Source organism: Castor canadensis, chromosome 10 (assembly GCF_047511655.1).
Source record: "Castor canadensis chromosome 10, mCasCan1.hap1v2, whole genome shotgun sequence".
NCBI classification, from domain to species: domain Eukaryota; kingdom Metazoa; phylum Chordata; class Mammalia; order Rodentia; family Castoridae; genus Castor; species Castor canadensis.
Window position 1 is genome coordinate 64,816,266 of NC_133395.1, and position 21,263 is coordinate 64,837,528.

At 40.0% G+C, this 21,263-nt stretch overlaps 2 protein-coding genes and 2 non-coding genes across 16 annotated transcripts in view; all 4 read right to left on the reverse strand.

The window, feature by feature from the left end:
• Positions 1–3,047, reverse strand: part of Nek3 (NIMA related kinase 3) — a 28,932-nt gene extending 25,885 nt beyond the window's left edge. For 4 of the 10 annotated variants that reach the window (XM_074043478.1, XM_074043476.1, XM_074043477.1 and 1 more), the window contains exon 1: positions 2,855–2,938. The gene's annotated coding sequence lies outside the window, so the exon portion shown is untranslated. Of the gene's footprint in view, positions 1–359; positions 405–1,732; positions 2,373–2,854 lie in introns of those variants that run through there. The other 6 variants (XM_074043472.1, XM_074043469.1, XM_074043475.1 and 3 more) reach the window with 6 other exon arrangements.
• A 2,590-nt stretch (positions 3,048–5,637) lies between these two features.
• On the reverse strand, positions 5,638–20,215 carry Ckap2 (cytoskeleton associated protein 2). 4 transcript variants are annotated; one of them, XM_020178395.2, is made up of 9 exons: positions 20,052–20,215; positions 19,146–19,227; positions 16,027–16,102; positions 15,055–15,920; positions 14,463–14,664; positions 13,288–13,458; positions 11,374–11,443; positions 7,748–8,003; positions 5,638–7,187 (listed from the first exon to the last, which is right to left on the reverse strand). In XM_020178395.2, the coding sequence occupies exons 1-9, from the start codon at positions 20,119–20,121 to the stop codon at positions 6,923–6,925; spliced, it is 2,058 nt and encodes a 685-aa protein (XP_020033984.2). In that variant the 5' UTR covers positions 20,122–20,215; the 3' UTR covers positions 5,638–6,922. The 4 variants fall into 4 exon arrangements, with proteins under 4 accessions (XP_020033984.2, XP_073899585.1, XP_073899586.1 ...); XM_074043484.1 differs by having other exon boundaries at positions 16,027–16,105; XM_074043485.1 differs by lacking the exon at positions 20,052–20,215 and adding an exon at positions 19,476–19,714 and having other exon boundaries at positions 16,027–16,105.
• Positions 16,210–16,290, reverse strand: LOC141413196 (small Cajal body-specific RNA 18). Its single transcript, XR_012438005.1, has one exon.
• LOC141413231 (small Cajal body-specific RNA 17) lies at positions 16,368–16,502 on the reverse strand. Its single transcript, XR_012438031.1, has one exon.
• Positions 20,216–21,263: the final 1,048 nt, after the last annotated feature.

Genomic DNA, 21,263 nt, shown 5'->3' on the forward strand with positions numbered 1-21,263 from the left:
CTTCTGATAGGGAAGAGAGTATGCCACTCTAACATATGCTATTTTGGCATAAAATTTGTTTTGAATGGAAAGAAGTCTTCTCTTTGCCCTCCAGCCTTTTGTCTAAATACAAGGCATAAATTTCCCATTTGTAAATGTGTCCAGGAAGAAGACAACTTTTAACATCATGGAAAATATCAGTTTAAGCCTGCCTAAGAAACCTTGTCTTCTGTTAGCTTTCCAAGGACAATTTACCCTAGAATTCCAAATTCCCCCCACCTTCTCCTTTGTCTGGTTACTTCTCCATAATTTATCTCTCTTTGTCAAATGGTAAGTGAGCCCCTAGGTCTAACATTTTACATTTATCTGTATGTACTAACCTGCTTCCCTTAATCTGTCTTTTGTCAGTTTCATTCCAAGGGTCCCTAGGAAGATGGAGAAAAAGTTTTCCTTTCCCACACCATTCATTCCACAGTCAGACCCTGTTGTTATGGACATCCCCATGCAGAGGTGAACATGAACCTCAGCACATGTCAGAGGGAAGCTTATGGAAAGACCTGTGCTGGCCTGCAGCAGAAATAACCAGAGTTAGAAGTATGGTTTAATTGAAGCCTGAGGGATGATTGCAGATGAGGAAGGAAAGAATGATCACAGCAGAGGGAATCCATATCTAAGAGCAAAAAAGAAGCTGGGTGCCAGTGGCTCACACTTGTAATCTTGTAATCCTAGCTACTTAGGAGGCAGAGATCAGAAGGATCATGGTTCAAAGCCAACCCGGGCAAATAGTTTACAAGAGTGTGTCTCGGAAAAACAAAAGGCTGGTGGAGTGATTCAAGATGTAGGCACCAAGTTCAAGCCCCAGCACCACAAAAAAAAAAAGCAAAGGAGACTGAGCTCAGTTCAAGTAATTGAAAGGAGGCTAATGGGTTTGTAAAGTAGATAGAGATTTATAGGAAATCCACTATAAGCCAATTTTATATTGCTGGACTTTATCTTCAGGGTAATTAATGAACCGTCTCTGAAGTGCTTTAACCAAGAGAATATAATCGTCCTATCTGCATATTAGAGAAATCACTCATTCAGGCCACCGAGTGAACGGACCAGATGGTGGGGATGGGAGGGCCAGGATGGAAATGGGGACCAATTGAGACTCCAACAATGGAAAGGACAGGACAATAATGACAAGATGCACTAGGGTATAGGCAAGAGAAAAACAGGAAGAAAAATGTGAGAACAAGTGATGTGATCTTTGGTGACAGATTTATGGGGGACAGACAGGGAGGAGACAAGGTTGATTTCCAGATTTCTGGCATCAAATGGATGAATGGCGATACTATTCCCTCCGGAAGTTAAGGCCCTATGGTTGTGCATATGGTCTTTTGTTTGGTTTTTCAGGGAGACAGGGAAATCATGTGGCAGGAATGGGGTAAAACATGGGGCAGAAGGGGGCCATTTCATTTTGGACAAGTTGAACTGGAGGTACCTGGGACTGAAGTGATGTCAAACACTAGTCTGACTTCACCTAGAAGCAGCTAGTGGGATTTTCATACAGTTGGTCTGCTCCATAGAAGGTTCTGGATAAATCCCAGCTATTATTACTAAAACTGAGAGAGGGCTAATGCATGCTAGCATGTTAGAGGCTCTGTGTTGGATCCTCAGGGGGACTTTGGATGTGGGGATACACTTAGGGAGGTGATGTACTTTTTCTCTCAGTACAGAAAAAACAGTAGAATTTGAGTTTCCAAAAAGATACCTTGTGTTTTACTTTTTTGTTTGCTTTTGTTTCTTCTTTTTTGAGACAGGGTCTCACTGTGTAGCCCAGGAGGCCTTCAACTTCAGTTCCTCCTACCTCAGCCTTTGGAGTGCTGGGATTACAAGCATATACCAGCACAGCATGACAGCCTGGTCCTCTTTTTTTTTTTTAATCATACCACCTACTAAGAATTCTAAAAACAGGGAAGGTAAAACAAAACCACAAACCAAACCCTGTAATATAGTGGCCTGTACAACTTCCAGTCTGCATTCCTGTTTATCACAGAATTACCAAGAAACCCTACAAATAATTCCCCACATATAACCAATTCAAATGCCCTGCCTTCAAAAATCAATTCTTTCCAAGAACAGATATGTCTTTGAGCATATTCAGGAACTTTTTTTTTTTTTTTAAAGACAGGGTCTTCTCATGTGTTTTAGGCTGGCCTCTAACTCACAGTCGTGCCCCAGCCTCCCTAGTGCTGGGATTACAGACGTGTACTACTACACTCAGTTTATTGTGGCCTTTGTTTCTTTATGGCCTTCACTCTAAGCAATGGAGACTGATAAGCAAGAGCGACAGAACTCCTGACACTTTTGTCCCGCGACTCAGTATAGCACCCAGTAAGACGCAGGCCCATTGTGCCAAAGATCGGCTCCCTCGCCTGCATTTCAGTTTAAAGTGACGTGCAAGTGCCCATCCCGGCGGCTGGACCGCGTCCCCCTGCGGGGACGCAAGCTCCGCCCAAACCGCACCCACCCTACGCCAGGGTGGGAAAGGTTCGCGCGTGGGCGGAGCCCTCCTCCTCCGGGCGCGCGCCCCCGCGCCCCGCGCTCCCCCGCCCCCCGGCGCTCCCCCGCGCCCCGCGCTCCCCCGCTCCCCGGCTTGCGCCCCCGCGCCCCGCGCTCCCCCGCGCCCCGCGCTCCCCCGCCCCCCCGGCCCGCGCCCCCGCGCTCCCCCGCCCCCCCGGCCCGCGCTCCCCCGCTCCCCGGCCCGCGCCCCCACGCCCCGCGCTCCCCCGCTCCCCGGCCCGCGCTCCCCCGGCCCGCGCTCCCTCGGCCCGCGCTCCCTCGCCCCGCGCTCCCCCGCTCCCCGGCCCGCGCCCCCGCTCCCCGCGCTCACCCGCTCCCCGGCCCGCGCCGGCGCCTCCGCCCGGAGCCCGCGCGCTTCCGCCCCGCGGCGGGACCCACCGTCGTCTCTCGGGTTGCCGGCCAGGATACTGCCCGCGTGCGGCGGGAGGCGCTGTTTTCCGAGCGGCCGGGCCCAAGGAGGGCGCGTTTGAAAGCTGTGTGCCGGGTTCCGGTGATTTCGAGGGCACGTGGCCCCTGCAACACGAGTTGTGGTTCAGCTTCAGCGGGCAGCGCATATGTAGATGTTTCATGGCGACAACAGCGACTTCTAGCACTTACTAGCCGTGGAGGCAGAATTAATGACCTCCCTCTTTCGCCCCCTCAAATGGCAACATCTTATTCTGAACTCTCTGTATTTGTTCCCTTACATAGCAAAGGGGCATGGTGGGGCATACCTGTAATACCAACACTAGGAAAGCTGAGGCAGGAGGATCTCGAGTTCGAGGCCAGCCTGAGCGACATAGCAAGTTCTAGGCCAGTTTGGGTTATATTAGCAACAATAATAAAAGAAGAAAAAATTGCCTTTGGAACTACTATTTGTGGAAGAAATTAAAAGACACATTATAAAGCCCAAAATATTAGGTTGAGAGGACATAACCGACAAGACCTCAGCCACATCACTGCAGATGAATTTTAACTCCGCGCAGATGTGCACCTTTCTTAGCATATTCTGAAACCCATCAGGCCAGAACTCACCACATCCTGTACGTTACATGCTGGGAATAGTTTTCATCAAAGTGGAACATTTCAATCCTATAGATAGCCACCAAGCTTTTCTTGCCCCCATTTTCCTTCCTTTCCCAGGTTATTTTTCTTTTCACTGACACTTTCAAAGAACTGGAGAACTGCCTTAGTATATTCTCTGTTCAATCCCTTTCTTACAAGACAACTTGCTACTCTGCCTGCACCAATCAACTTTTTTTTTGGAAGGAGGGGGGGTTCAGCACACTGGCCTGGAACTCATAATTCTTGTGCTTCAGCCTCCAAATGCTGACCAATCCAAATTCTTCACAACTGATGACATCTACCTCCCCACTTAAGGATTTTGCCTTTAAAATTTGTTTGAGATCTGCTTGGATCTGTTTTCCCAAGTTTCAATTCTGATCAGCCCAAACAATTAATCAATTGTGCCTCAGTTTCTCCCAAGGGTCAACAAGAAGATTGGGGAGGTGTGGCTCAGTGGTAGAGCACTAGAAGCAGGGCCGTAGGTTTATGTCCCAGAGCAGAAAAAAAAAAAAGAGGAAGCTCATTGTGGACCAACTGTATTGCGCAGCACAGAGCCAACCCATGGTTAGTTACATCATCTCTAACAGTGAGAGGTTTGGATAAATCCAAAATTCAGAATATTAGGTAAGCCAAACAGAAGTACACTGAGATGAGAGAGTTGAGGGTGGCACACCTTGGTATCTAGGCTGAATACCATTGTGAAGTAAATGAAGTCTAGACTTACACTACCCAACATGTAGACACTTCACATGTGTGGTTATTAAGCACTATTTTTTTTTTTTTTTTTGGACACAGCATCTATTTTGTAGCCCCGGCAGGCCTGGACTCCTAAGTAGCTGAATTACACGTCCATACCACCATGCACAATGTATTAAAGCACATTTTATTTTTGTGGTGCTGGGGATGGAACCCAACCCCTTGTGAATGCTAGGTAAGCACGCTACTTGCTGAGCAACACCCCAGCCCTTATTAAGCACTTTAAAAGGTGAACAGTGTGAATAGAAATAATGCTGTCAAATACAAAATGCACACAGGATTTCAAAGACTTCAACAGCACAAAAAAGTTTTAGGATCGCTAATAAGATTTTATTTTACATTGATTCCATGCTAAAATACTTTGGATGTATTGGGTTAAATAAGAAAATTGTACCTGTTCCCTTTTACTTTTCAAACCATAGCTACTATTCTAAATTATATATGTGGCTTGCAATCTATGCTTCTAGTGCTGATCCAGGGAAAAAGCATTTGAGAACCTTAAATAAAAGTCAGAGAACAAGTGTGGATGGAGCAAGGGAGAAGAAAGTTGGCAGTGGAATAGTGAAGAGAATGAGACAAATAATGTTAAGATTTCTGAAGGGGACAGTTCTTGGCATTACCAAAGTCCATGTGGTGGTCTAGGAATCAGTTACTGAAATTGGAGGAAAAGTTCATGAGACTGAGAGTGAGGAGTGACAGAGAAGTCACCGAACTAGGAGACAGTGACCTAGCTCAGGGTTTCTCAACCTCAGCACTGTTGACACTTCACTGTGACAGGTGTGTTCTATACATCATGGGATGTTCACCAGTATCTCTAGCTTCTAGCTACTAGATGCCAGCAGTGTCCACTACCCTCAGTTTTGACAACCAAAAAAAAAAAAGTCTCCAGACTTTGAAAATGTCCAGGGCAGGGTGGGGATGGTGCAAATTTTCTGTGGTTGAGAACCATTAGTCAAGCTAAGCTGAAGGTAAAGGACTTGAGGGTGTACTCAGTGATGAAGTACTGCTTAATATGCATAAGGCCCTTCAATCCCTAGCATCACAAGAAAATAAAATAAAAATCTTAGTGTATCTCAAAGGCGAAATTCAAATTCATTCACTGTGGTTAAAAGGCATTTCATAAAATTTTTTTGTGGTGCTAAGAATCAAATCCAAGGCCTTGCATAAGCTAGGAAAAGGTCTACCACTGAGTCATAAAGTACTTGTTGAAATAAATGTCATTGGGGCTGAGAGTGTAGCTCAGTGGTCAGGTCCTGAATTCAATCCCCAGCACCAAATAAATAAGTAAATAAATCATCATTATACAGATATTTTATTGTATACTTACTGGTACAACGTTTCAAAATAAAAATCTTACTTTCTAAAACATAAGAGGACAATAAATAATGTTATTACACAAATGGAATGAGCATAAAGACTGTGATTATCACATTCATGTTACATAGTTATTAAATTCACTTTTATAAGTCAGTTATTTGAAACTATAGAGTTGATAGAAGATGCATACCATTTAAGTATTAGTTCAGGGCCTTATAAAACATTTTTATTGATAGTATTTATGTGTAACAGAAAACTGCTTACTGTATGTAATTATCATGTGTCAGAAAACATGATTTAACAGTGACATTTTTATATTATGGAGAAAAAAGCAAGTTTAAGTACTAGTTGTTTTAGAAATGCTACCTAAAGTGAAATGACATTTATTACATATACATTCCTTCCCAAACTCCATTCTTATATAGTTTATAAACTATCAAATGAAGCTATGGATGTTAAATTTTTAACCTTAAGACTGTCAAACTACAAAAGGAACTGACTATAGATTTTGGCACTTTGGCTTTCTTATGCAAAGTACCTTCTGTTTGAAATGGGGTATTTAGTTAACTGTCTTTCTTTGGAACCTCAGTTATGATGCAAAGATAGAGGCAAAGGACCACACATACAGACTATCACGTATGAAAAGTGACAGTTATGAACCATAGGCAGTCCAAGGGATGTAACAGAGCGCAACAATCTGGTAGGAAAGTAAGCTAAACCTTCTATGTCTTAATACTTAAAGGGAGTCACTCTTACCTATTACAACTTTTAACTTTTTTTTTAGTGTTAGGAATTGAATGAGGGTCTGAGCTATGATAAGCAGCATGTACTACACTACTATTCCCAGCCCCAATTTTTGACTTCCGTACTAAGCAACAATAGGCAAAAAAATTGTCTTCTGTTTAAAAACAGAGGTGAATCAAGTTTTTAAAATATGAGTGTTAAAATGTAAATTTTATCCAGAACACCTCATTTTCTGATGATGCACCATTACTGTACTTACATTTAATAAAATGAACAAGCTAATATTCTTAAGGAACACAGTAAAAAGCTGACAAAATTCACTTATATTAAAGAAAAGTAGCCTGTTGAGATTGACAAGGTAGGACAGTTTTCCACATAGAAGGGCAATTCCTCCTGTATTATGAATATTAATAAAGAAGCTCACTGCCATGAATACTTAGATACTTGGCCAACTCCAGACCTAAGGGAAATACAAAGCCACAAAAACCATCCCAGGAGTAATAAAAACCCTCATTCCTCATGGAAGTTTTATCTCTTCTGTTGTATCTGTCTCAGAGAACATAGGGCACAGTGCTGCATTAGGGCGGCATACGAAAGCATCAGTTTCACCTCCTAACTCTGATAACTGTTCCAGTGAAGATACACAAGGATAATGGTCTTTTAACATATCTGGCAATTTAGAAGTCTTCTCTTGAAGACGTCTGGAACGTCTTACTGGTGTTAGAAACTTTAGATCTTTAAGTGCGGAATTTGTTTCATCAAGTTGCATCTTCTTTTTTATACTGAAAAAACACAAAATTATTCCCAAAATTCAAAAGCATATTAACATTTTTACTTTGTACGTCTATGCTATTTATCATACTATGACTTGAATGATCACAACCATATGACTATTTGTCCTAAGAGAAAGAGAGAGGTACTACAAGGTCCTTGAAATAAGAAACTTATGCTTTCCTCTATTCATTGTTAGAACTTGTGTCTGTAGAATCAGTTAATTCCTCAGTTTCAAAACCTACTGTTATTAGTAATATACACAGATTAAAGTACAATGATGTAAAGTTTTCTTTTCAAAGTGGCACTATTTAGGAAAACCAAAAATCAATAATGAAATGTCCCAATGACATTCCACTAGTTTGAAAACTTTTCTATGTTAACGAATGTTTTTTGTTTCTAATCTAAAGCTACGCAAAGATTTAAAAATACCATACTTAGGAGTGGTAGAGTGAATGCCCAGGATACTCAAAATCCTGGATTTGTAGCACAGGGGAAAAAAAAAATTATTATCCCTTAAGCATCTTAAGCATTAAAACAAATCACAGCACATTACATCTGAAAAGTTTACCTTTGCAAGTATGGTGTAGTAGATACATTATATTTAATTAAGCAACTTGCTCCAGTTTCTGTTTCTGGGGTTCTAAATTCATCCACTGGATCTTTTACTTTGTCATCTTGTTCTTTTATATTATCTTTAGATACCACATTTCCATGATGCTTATTCTCCATTTCCAGTTTTCCTGGCTGTAGAGTAACACCTGTATCTTCAATGTTGACCTCTTGGTTTTGCTCCTTGATTACATGAGTGTCCTCAATATTTTCTCCTGTAGAAAATACATTTACAGATTTAAGCTTTTGGCCAGGTTTTAAGAAGAAAATCATACAGTTTTTTCCTAGTAGGCCAAATTTTCATAATAAAAAGAACCAAACAGCCATCTCCTAACCATTACTTTTCCTAAGCAAATACTGCTACCAACTATATAATAAATATCTACTAACTCCTGTATGCAGAGAATATAAGCACATATAAGAATGAAATCACCCCTCTCCTTTAGAAGTTTACATTCTTTAAAAGAGACACAATTGAAAACAATATGAGATAAATGCTATAAGTAAGAACAAAGGGTTATTGGAACCATAAAAAGGAACTAACTGTTTACAGTGCAGCAAGTGACATTATGGCTATGTTTTGAAAAAGGAGTACCTGACAAGATCAAGGAAGATAATCTTGCATTGCAGCATAAAAGAAAATTACCTGTTGGACTTGGGGCAAGGTTCAAGTATCACAGTGCCTGCCTAGCAAGCCCGAGGCCCTGAGTTCGTCAAACACCAGTACATTAATGAGCCAGGTTGTTTACAATATATTGGTTGATACACACAATTGTCCAGAATGGTAGGGAACGATCCATAATGGTAAGAACAGAAAGTTGTTGAAATAGCCTAAGCAAGTTAGTAGAGGTTAGGATAGGAAGGAAGGACTCAATGTGAGAAATAATTGAGTTAGAACTTAACAAACAAATGAATGCTTGTCTGAATCTGTATGACTGTTCATGTGTATTAGGGGAATTTCTTCTAAAATTTCTTGCTTAGGAGTAATTTTTATGCCAGAGGAGGGCTTTTTCTTTTCTTTTGTCAACAGAAAAGGGATGATGGGAATGAGGAAATAGTAAGGAAAGACAAAAGTTCAAAACAAATGTTAGGTTTGAAATTCTTAAGAAATAGCCTACAAAATCCATTAAGCTGAAAAGATCTCTGGATATAATTATTAAAAAATCACTAGAAGTATTTACTAAGAGATGTTTCAGTTGTAAAAGTTTCTATGGTTTTTTAAGTGAGTGGAAGGTGAAGTAGGGAATATAAGAGCATTAATTCAGCAAATATTTAAGTGTGTAATATATGCCAGGTATTGGGTTAGCACTGGGAGTCAGAAAGATTAGATACTGTCCTTGTCCAGTCAGTTTATAGCTTAAAAGGCAAACAAACAGGTAAATCAAGCACATCAAATATTGCATAGGGGAAAAACAAGGAGCATAGAACAGGTGCATCTATCTACCCTAGATGGGAGGGAGTGGGGAGAAAGTGTAACAGCAGATAATCTGGGAAGGCTACTCCAAGGGACTGAGCTCTAAAGAGTAAGTAGGAAATAAGTTAAGAAAAAGTAGAAAACTGGCATGGAGAGCACTGGAGGGAAAAGCGCTCCCCCCTTTTAGAAAAAGAAATTTAGGAATGTGAGGGAGAGAGAGGGTAAGATGAGAAGCTGGAGTCAGGAATGCAAACTGAGTGATAGGGCATTTTGGCTGCAGTATTGAGAGTGGATTAGAAAGGACCAGGAGAAGAGAGGAGAAACTAAGTTAGGAAAGTACTGCTGTTGTTAGGTAAGACCTAGAGAAGTTCCTGACTGTAGTAATTAGAGTAAGGATATAGAAAAATGGGTACATGTTTAAGAGATATTCAGGAGTTAAACTCAACTTGAATGGCTGGGGAACAGATATGAGATTACAAAGGGTGAGGGAATAAAAAATCACCCCAAGATTCTGCTTTGAACAATCAGACAACATCACTCACTGAAACAGAACCAAAAGATTGGGTTTAGGAAAAAATGATGTGTTCAACTTTGGATATGTGGGCTTGCGGTACTTTAGAGATACCCAATGGTGCCTGTCTCTGTTATTCTTTGTCTTACATTTCCCCCTTGTATCCTCTTGCTGCTTATAATTAACTTTGATTCGTAAAACTGATTTTATTTTTGGATCTTATATATTTCAGAATGTATAACAGACTTTATTAAAAGACTTTATGAAAAGCTTTTTTTCCAACTGAAGACTAGTAAGTAATCAGCCTGCTAGAAAATATTAAGAAAAAAAATGAGAAAACTGAATCAGATTTTAATGCTCATTTTATCTTTTCAGACCTCTCTAGACCTAGTGAGAATTACAATGAAGACGACTCTTTTCATGAAATGTTTATTTCTATTTTTCTGTCTTTAGTGATTCAGAGACAAGGTTGGGTTATTCTTAAACTTTTTCCTTCCTTTTGTTTGTAGCATACTAGATTTCTTATTCACTGACCATTCCTTCTCAAAGCTCCTTCATTAAGTATTACTTATAACATCAGATCATATATATGTTCTATATGTCCCTCCGGAACTTATTTAATAGTCCCCATAAATTGAAATATTCCCTTTTGAACTAATGGCATTGCTGATAGATGCATGATACAGCAAATAATCAGAAATAATTTTCTTAAATCAAATAAACAAATTAGCTTACATTTCTATGTAGTAGTTTTTTCTCCCATCTAAGCTAATTAATATTAATGGCTAAAGTTTAATGAACTTACTATGTGCCACGAACTATGATACTTGCTTTAATATATTACTTCATGCAATGGTCTGAAGAATCCCCATTTTACAGATAAGGAAGGAGTTAGGTATTGAGATTACGTGAATATTCTTTTTTTTTTTTTTTTTAATAGTACTGGAGTTTGAACTCAGGGCCTACACCTTGAGCCACTCCACCAGCCCTTTTTAGTGATGGGCTTTTTTCAAAATAGTATCTACCAAACTATTTGCTTGGGCTGGCTTTTAACTGCAATCCTCCTGATCTCTGCCTCTTGAGTAGCTAGGATTATAAGCATGAGCCACTAGCACCCAGCTAGGAGTGAGTATTCTTGAATGAGCTTTTCTAGCACTTAAAACAGAAGACAGAATTTAATAAGTGAAAGGTCTTTAAAGAAGATTGTCTAATCAAACTGCCTCACCTTTGTGTGTGTATGGGGGGGGGGGGCACTGGTGATTGAGCTCAAGGTCTTGAGCATGCTAGGCTGCCTTTTTTTTTTTTTTTTTCCCCTGTGGTAGTGGGGTTTGAATTTAGGACCTCATGCTTGTGAGTCAGGTGCTCTACCACTTGAGCCACTCCACCAGCCCTTAAAACTGCCTCATTTTAAAAGACAGGACATCAATGCCCAGAGAGATAAGTAAGTTTCATAGACACACGATGACAATTTTGAATTAGGTCTCCTAATTTACAATGCTTTTTGAGACAGAAATGCACTTTATCTCATAGGCAGGTCAACAGAAGTATAAGGAAAGAATCCACATATTTTAAAAGTTAAACAAAAGAAAAAACTAATTCAGTACAGAAAGTTAATAAAATCATAATTCACTTGAAAGAAACAAATAAAAGCAAAACTTACCAAAATTAACCTTTTCTCGACTCTTTGTTGTCAGGATATCTACAATTGCATGTCGCATCTCTTCAATAGGCTTAACATTTTTTAAAGAAAGCAGATCCATGTTTTATATTCTCAGAAATTAGGTTGTATAAGTTGAAAATATTAGAACTAGTGATTAAAATTTCACATTTTAAAATAAGGCAGTGGGTTTTTTTGTTTCTGAAACAGACTCTTGTTATGTAGCCTAGGTTGACCTTAAACTTGAGATTCTCCCACCTAAGCCTGCCATGGCTCTCTATTCAAGAGCTGATTTATAAACACACACACACTTTCAGCAGTACTGGAGATTGAACTCGGGGCCTAAGGTTTGTTGGGCAAGCGCTCTACCACTTGAGCCACACCACACACTTTTTAGTCTGTTTTTCTGATAAGGTGTTGCTCTTCTGTCCGAGCTAGCCTTGAACAATTCTACCTCTGCCTCCTAAGTAGCTGGGATTATGAGTGTGTACCACCAAGCCCCACTATATTAAAGTTTGATAGCTCTTTTTCTCTTACATTGAAGTCCTGGTTATATTGTTTCACATGCTGTTAAATGCATCTTTAAATAATTTAAGGTTGGTTAGATCAACAGATTTCATTTGTTCTAAAATGTACTGCCTATTATTTGCTAGATAATGTTGACTACCATGCTTGCTCATACAACATATTCAAGATATTATATAAAGTGGAAGCTCTAGCTCATAGTCTTAGTTCAAGAAGTTAGTTCTAGAACTACTTACCCACTCTGCTTTTAATTTTCTTGGCTAATTTGACATTATCTTCTAATTTATGCTCTGATGCCACATCTTTCATTTTACATTACTACTTTCTACATCTCTACTTCTACATTGTTCCTGTACAGTCACAAGCTACAGTAATGTTCTCTCTGGTTCAATGAAGTAGAGAACTAACACTCCCTTCCAAGTAGGATTCTATCAAATGTCATTACCCTTCAGCAAAGTTTTTATACATAATGAACATTCAGAGATGACCTGTGGATTCTTTTTTTCCCCCTGATGCTGGGGACTGAACCCCATGCATCTAATATTTATTTTTGATGTGTAGAAGGTCAAATAGCATTTGTGGGTTTTGGTGAGACTAAGGTTAATAGACCTTTCTTAAGAAAGAATAATTCAAAAAACTATATAATCTCCAAAAATGTGTTTCTGAGAAATCTGGTCAAAAGGAAATATATTTTAGGAAGACTTATCCATAAAAACAAAACAAAACACCCCTAAAGAAATGATTTACTCTATACACAAAGGCTTTGTGTACCAACAAGCAGAAGAGGGTAAAGTTATGGTATTGGACCACTACGGTGGCAATAACATTAGAAAACAGTTATTGTCCTCTTCTTTATTTGAGCAAGACCAATTTATATGGTGCTTAAATGTGAGAACATTCAGGTATCCCAAAGCGAAAGCGTTCTCTCACAAAGCCATCAGGGCTTGGTAACATTTTAAAAGTTAGTTTAATTCAATTTGCTTTATATTAAATATGTAAAATATTGAAAATTTAGTTTCCCAGTAAATTTCCCAAATAGATACTGCACAAAAAGATACTGTGTTAAATATCTCTCATAGAACATTTAATTTACATTTCAGCTTATATCCGTTTTCTAAAGTCTGATTATTCCTAGTTACATAAGTGAAAAGTTTTAGAAGGCTTAGAAATATGTATGATGAAATGCTTATGATCTTCATTTATTTTGGTGTTGGGATTAAACCCAGGGTCTCTGTGCTTTACTACTGAGCTACACTCTCAGGCCCTTCAAAGTATGGCTTTTAAACATCCTTTACTACACCACAAACTTGTCAAGTTATACTGTGGTGTGTGCTAAAATAATTCTGAATCATTTACACTGTAAAAATAAAGGTCAGCAAATTTTAATCTCACCTGAGCCCCTGAGAGAATGGCCTCCTCATAGATTGAGATAATATTTTCAATAGGACTTGTGATTGGTTCAATACGTACAAGACATATCCAATATTTAACAAGCTTTTTGGCATCTGGAATATTTTTAATCAGGTCATTTAGTGTGACCAGTATTTCTTCTTTTGAACAACCCTAAAGTAACAAGAAAAAGTTTGTGATTATGTTTTAACTTACAAACTATGAACAATTAATAATCATACTATAATCACAATCAATGAGTGATAAAGACAGAAAAAGTTGATAGAAAATTATTCACAAAAACATTTATTCACTACTGTCATTCTTCTAACTCCAAATTCATTTTGAATGGCTAACAAGAAGCATACCAACCATGTATATGAGGCAGCGAAAAATGAAATATATATTAATAAAAATTATCACTTCATTTGATTCTGATATTTATCCTCTTACAGATTGTGGAATTCCATCTAACACTTTATTTAGAATTTTTGCATCTACTAAATGTTTATGATAGAGAATAACCTGTAGGGTTTTTTGGGGTCTCACTTGTCTTTGTTGGGTTTTGATAGTAAGGTTAAACTGAATCTTCAGTGGCTTATATAAGAGTTATGTACAGTTAAAAAGCAAGGTAGAAAAATTCCGAAGTATAAAAGAAAATAGCTCAACTACACAGAAATAAGAATAGAATCAGAACTTTCCTGATTGCAACTTTCCTTGGTGGTCTGAACCACCAAAGATTTAGAAATGTTCATAGAGAGCAGAGTAAGGTTTGAAATCTTATCTGGTATTCAGTCTCGGTATGGATCTTAGACATGAGTGAGCATCAAATGCAAGATTAAAGAAAATATTCTGGACTTGATAATTATAGTCCAGAAGGTTTGGATCTAAATAGGAAAATCATACAATAAATTCAAGACCAGGATTATGTTGATTTTGTCTGACTTAACTAAATCTGCTAACAGTTATTGTTAATAATAACTTCTGTTACTAGACTTTGATAAAAGTGGAGAAAATAATTTGTAAATGTGTTTAACAAATGTAAGAAACAGAAATATCTGAGGGGAAAAATAAGTATCTATCTTAGCACACTGGATATTAACATCTTTGAGGAATATAGTATTTGTAACAACAAAAAATCCTATTAACCCTTTGATATGTACAAATGTAAGAGTTACCTTATTAATCAGATTCAGGCACTCAGAAAATGTTTTGTTTACTTTTTCAGTAAATAATCTTTGTTCATCTTCTTCTGCCATAGTAGTCCAAAAGGACCCGACTGGTTTTTCATTTTGTCCTTCAGGCTCAGGCTGGATAACTGAGTTAGGAGGCCTTTTCAGCACTTTTCCTTTGCTGGCTCTCCACTCACTCAGACGAGCTCTACAGTCAGAAGCAGTATATAAACATTACTTTGATAACTAGAACTCTGTCAAATGGAGAAGAAGGTAAAAATAATTCAAGTCTTCTAAGTAGTTCTAAGTTTATAGAGAAAAAATCTTGAATGTAGCAAGATCAATTATATACTCGAAGGCCCTAATAATGCATTTTTAAATGGAGAGGTTATAAAATATTTTCCAAGTATCATTAAGCATTTGACTTAAGATTACCAAAAGCAACCTGAAAACCACACCTGCACACAGTAACTTTCTGATCATATTGTTCTGACATAAACCTGCCTGTACATGACAGGAAAGAATCCATGAAAGAATATATTCAAGGACAGTACAAGCCAGATCTACAAAAACAATGAAGTAAATTACATCTACTCACTTTCTCTCTTCTGCAGTTTCTTTAGACTGAGCTGATCTATCAACAGTTGCTTTTGCAATAGTATGTCTGCGCTGGTCAATAGTTTTTGACTTTTCTATCAGTTTGGTATTTGAAGATGAAGCAGGCCTAGTTACAGTTTCAGATGCTGTGTTTCTTGACAGTGACTTATTTCTTTTTATGTCCTGACAAGAACTGGTTTTGACAGAAGATAAAACTGTTTTTGATTGTAATAATTCTTTTTCAGAAGGCCCTTTTCGAATGGTAATATTGGCAAAGCTTCTGCTGATGCCTTGTTTCAGAGTGTCCTGGGTGTTACTGTGGTGATTTCTAATTGGAGGTCGCATAAGTTGTGTGCTCTGAGATGTAGTGCTCACAGATTTACTGGTAGCAGTCATATTTGAGGCTCTATCACTTCTCATTGTTACACTGCTGGTCTTTACAGGCTCAGGCTTTGTGGTCTTAGAGATAGTAGATGAAAGTTTCTTTGTGGTTGCAGAACTCTCATCTGTGACTTGTAGAGGTTTTCTAAATGAATTAATCTTAGACTGAACAATTTGGCCACGATAACATCCAAGCACAGGCTTCCTGGGCATGTTAGCATCTTGCATTGGTTTTTCTGCAGTCACTTGTTTCTTTTTATTATTGTTTTTAAAATGAAATGCCTGACTTAATGTCATAGTTTGACTCTGGGGATCATCTTTAATTGGTAACAACTGCAGTGTCTTATTATCAGCCTCAAAATTATGTGTTTCAATTGCTGTAGCTGAATCAGTTAATTCATTAGAAGGTTTTAAAGGAGTACAATTTTTTTCCACTGTTGTGTTAGTTTTGTTCTCTGTAGGTACTTTGATATTTTCTTTATTGGCCTAAAAGGGTTAAGACAAATCAGGATTTTAGAACTCATTTCTTTCAGGAAGAGCATAGGAAAGGGAAAGTGGAGGAAGGGTAGGACATGCTATGTTCATGTCTTACCATTTTTGTTTTATGTTTCAAAACTTTTGTCCCTTCTTGGATCTGGTCCTCAGATGTCATCACTCTTTGGCCTCTACTACTTAAAAAAAAAAAAAAAAAAAATTAAACTTAATCCTGTAGTAACAGAGAGTGGGGACACATTAATAACTACCTAATTTCATAATTTTAATTTTGTTTTCTGCCCAGCCTCAGTCTGTTTTCAGCACTCTCCATCATCTGGTTCTTAGAACTCAGATTGCGCAGTGGTCATGTCATCATTGGCAGGGCAAGGCTCACAGTTCTGGTGGCAGGTACACGCTACTCCTCCCACCAGCCTCTGTCCCACACCCCTCATTTCCCTGCCCTAGGTCCCTTGTCCCCACTTTACCTGCCACATTTTTATCATCCTCTCAGGCTCTGGGAAGCAGTGCCACCCACATGGGGCCTGATTATATAATATTATGGGGTCATCCAGGGCTGCACAAGGGACCCAGGAGCAACCTACCCTACTATGCTTTCTGCATCTACTTTTCTGACCCATAATTTTACTTTGCGTGTATGTGCATGGTGCTGGGGATCAAACTCAGGGCCTGTACATGCTAAGCATGTGCTCTACTAATGAGTTACATCACTAGCCCCACGATTTTAAATTTTAAATTGAGACGAACTGAGTTGAAACTGAGTTTCAACTACAGTAAGCAAAATTTTACTATAGTATGATTTAATAGCATAAACAAGATGGCTGAGGCATTTAAAGATATTTTCTTACAAGTTTTAATACCCTCATCTCAATAGAGTATCTTAGCCTAAACTCCTTTTGACAGCTATTGACTGTTTAGTACAGGCTATGACAATCTCTTAGCTGGTGATTCTAATGACTTTGTGTAAAACCAAGAAAGAGGAAAATTGTGTCAATTAGACATGCCATTAATTCTAAGGCATGTCTCAATGTCTCAAGTTCAGAGATTATGATAAAGGAGAAATGTACATCTTAGAAATGACAACATCTGGTACTTTCACAGCTAATAAAATCTTTAATTGGTCATAACCAAAGAGTTTGATTGCCATCCTCAAAATTATGTGTTTCAGTTGCTGTAGCTGAATTGGTTACGTTATCAGAAGATTTTGAAGGAATACAATTTTTTATATTCCTTTCATTTTGGTTACATTGCCTTTCACATCTATTTGTTCAGTCACACTGGCAAAGGTGCAGAACTTTGACACAGCCTGTACTTACCTTTTGAGTAATAGTTGCTTATCACTCTTAGATAAAAAGATAAAAAGCCTGAAAAGATGGTATTAGTGGTTAAATCTACAGCCAGGAGACCATTTGACTTTCTACTTTCATGGTGGTATTTGTTTTTGGCATAACCAGGTACTAGTTAAACAAAATAATAATTAATAAAATATATGAAAATATTTCTATGAAGAATTAAACAAAAATCTAACTGGGGCATGGCTCGAGTGGGAGAGGGATTGCCTAGAAAGCTCAAGGCCCTGAGTTCAAACCCCAGCACCACCAAAAACAAACAAAAAACCAAAAAAAAGCCTACCATACCCTAAACAAAAAAACCTTGCTAAGGGACTGGGAGTATAGCTCAGTGGTGGTATGTGCAGTTAGCATTCAGGAGGCCCTGGGTTAAATCCCTAGCACCAAAAAACCAAAAGCCTTACTAAATTCTAGAAAGACCATGCCAGGTGTGGTGGAACACACTCAGGAGGCTGAAGCAGAAGTATGACAAGTTTGAGGTCTGTTGGGAGAACCTGTTTCCAAAAAAAATAAAAATAAAAAAGACTTAACTTTTGTAGCATACATAGATCACAAGTCAGTATTTTGGTATATACAAACACTTTGCTTTAAAGTTATTTCCTCTTAAGAATGTGAATTTTTTTGATGGTACTGGGGTTTGAATGCAGGACCTTACCTGAGTGAATGCCACTATACAGATGCTCTACCACTTGAGCCACTCTGCCAGTCCCTTTTTTTGTGTATGTTGGGTATTTTCAAGATAGGATCTAACAATTTGTCCAGACTAGCTTCCATCAGTGATGCTCCTGATCTCTGCCTCCCAAATAGTTAGGATTACAGGCATGAGCCAACAGTGCCCAGCAAGAATGTGAACTTAGTCTTTTATCTATTATCTACTTATTTTTTGCAGTACTGAGGTTTTGAACTCAGAGACTTGAACTTGCTAGCCAAGTGCTCTACCATTTTGCCACAACCCCAGTCCTATTTTTTGCTTTCATAATTTTTGGGATAGGATCTTGAATTTATGCCTAAGCTTTCCTGGATGGAGAGATCTTCCTATTTATGATTTTTGCATAGCTGAGATGACAGGTGTGCCACTATGCACAGCTTTTATTGGCTGAGATGGGTGTCTTGGAAACTTTTCTTTTTTAACCCGGGATGGCCTTGAACCACAACCCTCTCTAGACCTCCACCTCCTGAGTCATAGGTGTGAGCCACCATGCCCATCAAGTGTCAATTTATATAGAAAATGATGATCTAGTGCACCATCCAATAAAGTAGCCTCTAGCGGAATGTGGCTAGTACAAATTGAGATGTACTGAAAGTATAAAATATGTACCAGATTTTGAAGACTTTGTACCAAAAAGGATGTAAAATATCTTAACTACTGTTTTGTGTGTGTTGCTACAGATTAAACCCAGGGCCTTGCACAGGCTAGTTAAGCATGCTACCACTAAGCTGCCTCCCCAGCCTTTAACACTTTTTAATATCACATGTTGAAATAATACTAGGAATTGTATTAAAATTCATGCCATGTTTTTGAATTCAGGGTCTATCAATCCACTGGACCCACTCTTATCACTTGAGCTACACCCCCAGTCGTTTTTGCTTTAGTTATTTTTCAGCCAGTCTCATGCTTTTTGCCCAGGTGGCATGGGACTGCAATCCTCATACCTATGTCTACCATGTAGCTAGGATTACAACTGTACACCACCACACCCAGTTTATTTGTTGAGCTGGGGCCTCACTAACTTTTTTTCCAGGCTGGCCTCTAACCATGATCCTCCAGAGTAACTGGAATTATAGGCATGCGTAACCACGGCAGCCAAATTAGGTTTTTATTGGACAGCTCTAATAGAATTTTCCAGAAATGAAATAAACTTGACCTTACCTGGCTATCTTATTTTCCTGTTTGCATGCAAACATTGTTTTTCGTCTTAACAGATGTTCTGCAAGTTTCTGTCTTCTTTGCTCTAATAAAAGGGCAATATCAACATTAGTTAAACCATCAAATAAGATCAAATAAATAGAGTTGGCTAAAGGATTTTACTTCAAAAATTGTTCTACTTGAGAAAGTATCTCCTATCTAACAAAATTTCTCAGTTTGGTATTGCTTTTGAGAAATAATCCCATTATTAAGAGATTGTTAGCATAGAAGGTTCTTGTAATCACTCTGCACAAGACTCACACTGAAAAATCTGGAGAACGTCATTTTCAATACCTGTTTACCCAAAGCCAAGTGCAAGGAACTTAATGGTAAAGATGAGACTCTAGTCTCCAAGTTCTACTTGGGTAGGGTTGGTAGTCCTAACACTTGTCGTGCATAGAACAAAGACACAACGGTACTATTTTTGTGGAACACACAACTCTAGGTTTCCGTAAGGTCGAAGACGAAATGTTAAATTGAAAACATCCGACCGGACAACGCCTCGCTCCAGAATCTGGCTCTGGATCCCGCCCCGCAGTCAGCAGGAGTCCCGCGCAGGCGCAGTCGGCCTCGGCGCCCCGCAGCCCCGCCCCCCGCGGAGCCCGGCTCCCAACGCCGCGCGAACTTCGTGGCCAAACCGATTCCTTCGTGGCCAAACCGATTCCTTCGCAGCAGGTCCGCCTCCGCTAGGGAGCCCACTCAGGCGGGGAGTGACCGCCCCGGAGGCGCCCAGGCCGCACGCCATCACCACGGCCCGTCCCACAAATGCCGGGAAGGCTGCTGGACAAGGACGGGCGGCCAGTCAGGGTTCTAACACCAACAACTGAGGGCCGCCGGGTCCCCGCACGCTCCCGCCACCGCGCCCCCCACCTCTGAACGCGGTCTGGGATCTCTGAGTCGCGGGCAGCTGCAGGTCCCGGGGTACGGTGGGGGTGCTCATGGCAGCCTGGAGTCGGGGACGCGTCTCCCTCAGCCTTGAGCTCCGCGAACCGCTTCCGGCCACCGCCGCCGCACTCTGCGCACGTCGCCGTGGCGGGCTCTGGTCTTTGACAGCGGCGCCGCCGCCGCCCATTGGTGCGGGCGTGAATTGAATGTGCCAATGGGCGCAGAGGGGCGGGGCCTGGGCTGCAGTTGCTGAGGGCGGGTCGGCGTCTGCCGGGCTCAGTTAGCGCTGAATTCGAAGATTTCAAACTTAAATCACGCCCTTGGTCCTGGACGTGCAACGTGGGAGGAGTCGGCTTGCTGCTGCCCACGGTGGAGCAGGACTGGAGTGGACAGAGACTCGAGTCAGAAGAAATTAGAACAGCGTCGCAGGAGGAGCAGATGAGAACAGAGAGAGTAGGCTTCCCGTGCAACTGAACACTGCAAACTGAAAAGGATGCAGCACCGAGCATGTGACAAGAGCGCACATTCACCAATATGACTTCATTTTGAGCTTCTGACTCCGAAGTGGGTTGTGAGCGTCTCCTGTTCCACAGTTTGCAAAAGAAGACTGATACGGGACCTACTTTCTATACTTTTATTGCCATTATTAATTTTGGCTGTACTGGACTTTCTGCTTGCCAGGCTGGCCGCTTTACCATTTGAGCCACGCCTCCGGCCCTTTTTCTTTGGTTGTTTTGGAGAAAAGATCTCCTTGCCTCTAGTCTTTTTTGGTCTGGTTATTTTGTTGATAGGGTCTTCTTTTTGCCCAGGTCAGCCTGGACCACAATCATCCTATTTTATGCTTCCCGCCCTGGCTAAGATGTCAGGTGCACACCACCGCACTCAGCTTTTTTCCCTTGAGCTGGGGGTTTCCGAAATATTTTGCCTTCATTGGCCTGGAACCAACCGTGACCCTCCTGATCTCTGCCTCCCAAGTACCTAGGATTACAGGCATGAGCCACTGGCACCTGCTATTATTTATATTATTATTGAGAAAGAGTCTTGCTATGTAGCCCAAGCTGGCTTCAAACTAATGATCATCCTGCCTTGGCCTCCCCAGTGCTGTGATCACAGGCGCACACTGTCACATATGGCTCTTTTTATGCCTTTATACTTAACGATTCTCAGATAGAAACTAAGGGAGGAGAAAGGGATAAA

Bases quoted from the DNA above. Each gene is read 5' to 3' on its own strand.
- Ckap2 (XM_074043484.1), bottom strand. From the start codon at position 20,121: ATGAGCACCCCCACCGTACCCCGGGACCTGCAGCTGCCCGCGACTCAG. The intron at 8,004-11,373 runs GTAAGTTTTGCT...TATTTTCTACAG, and splicing joins TCGAGAAAAGGTTAATTTTG to GAGAAAATATTGAGGACACT. The intron at 7,188-7,747 runs GTAAACTTTTCA...GTGTTTTTTCAG, and splicing joins ACTACACCATACTTGCAAAG to TATAAAAAAGAAGATGCAAC.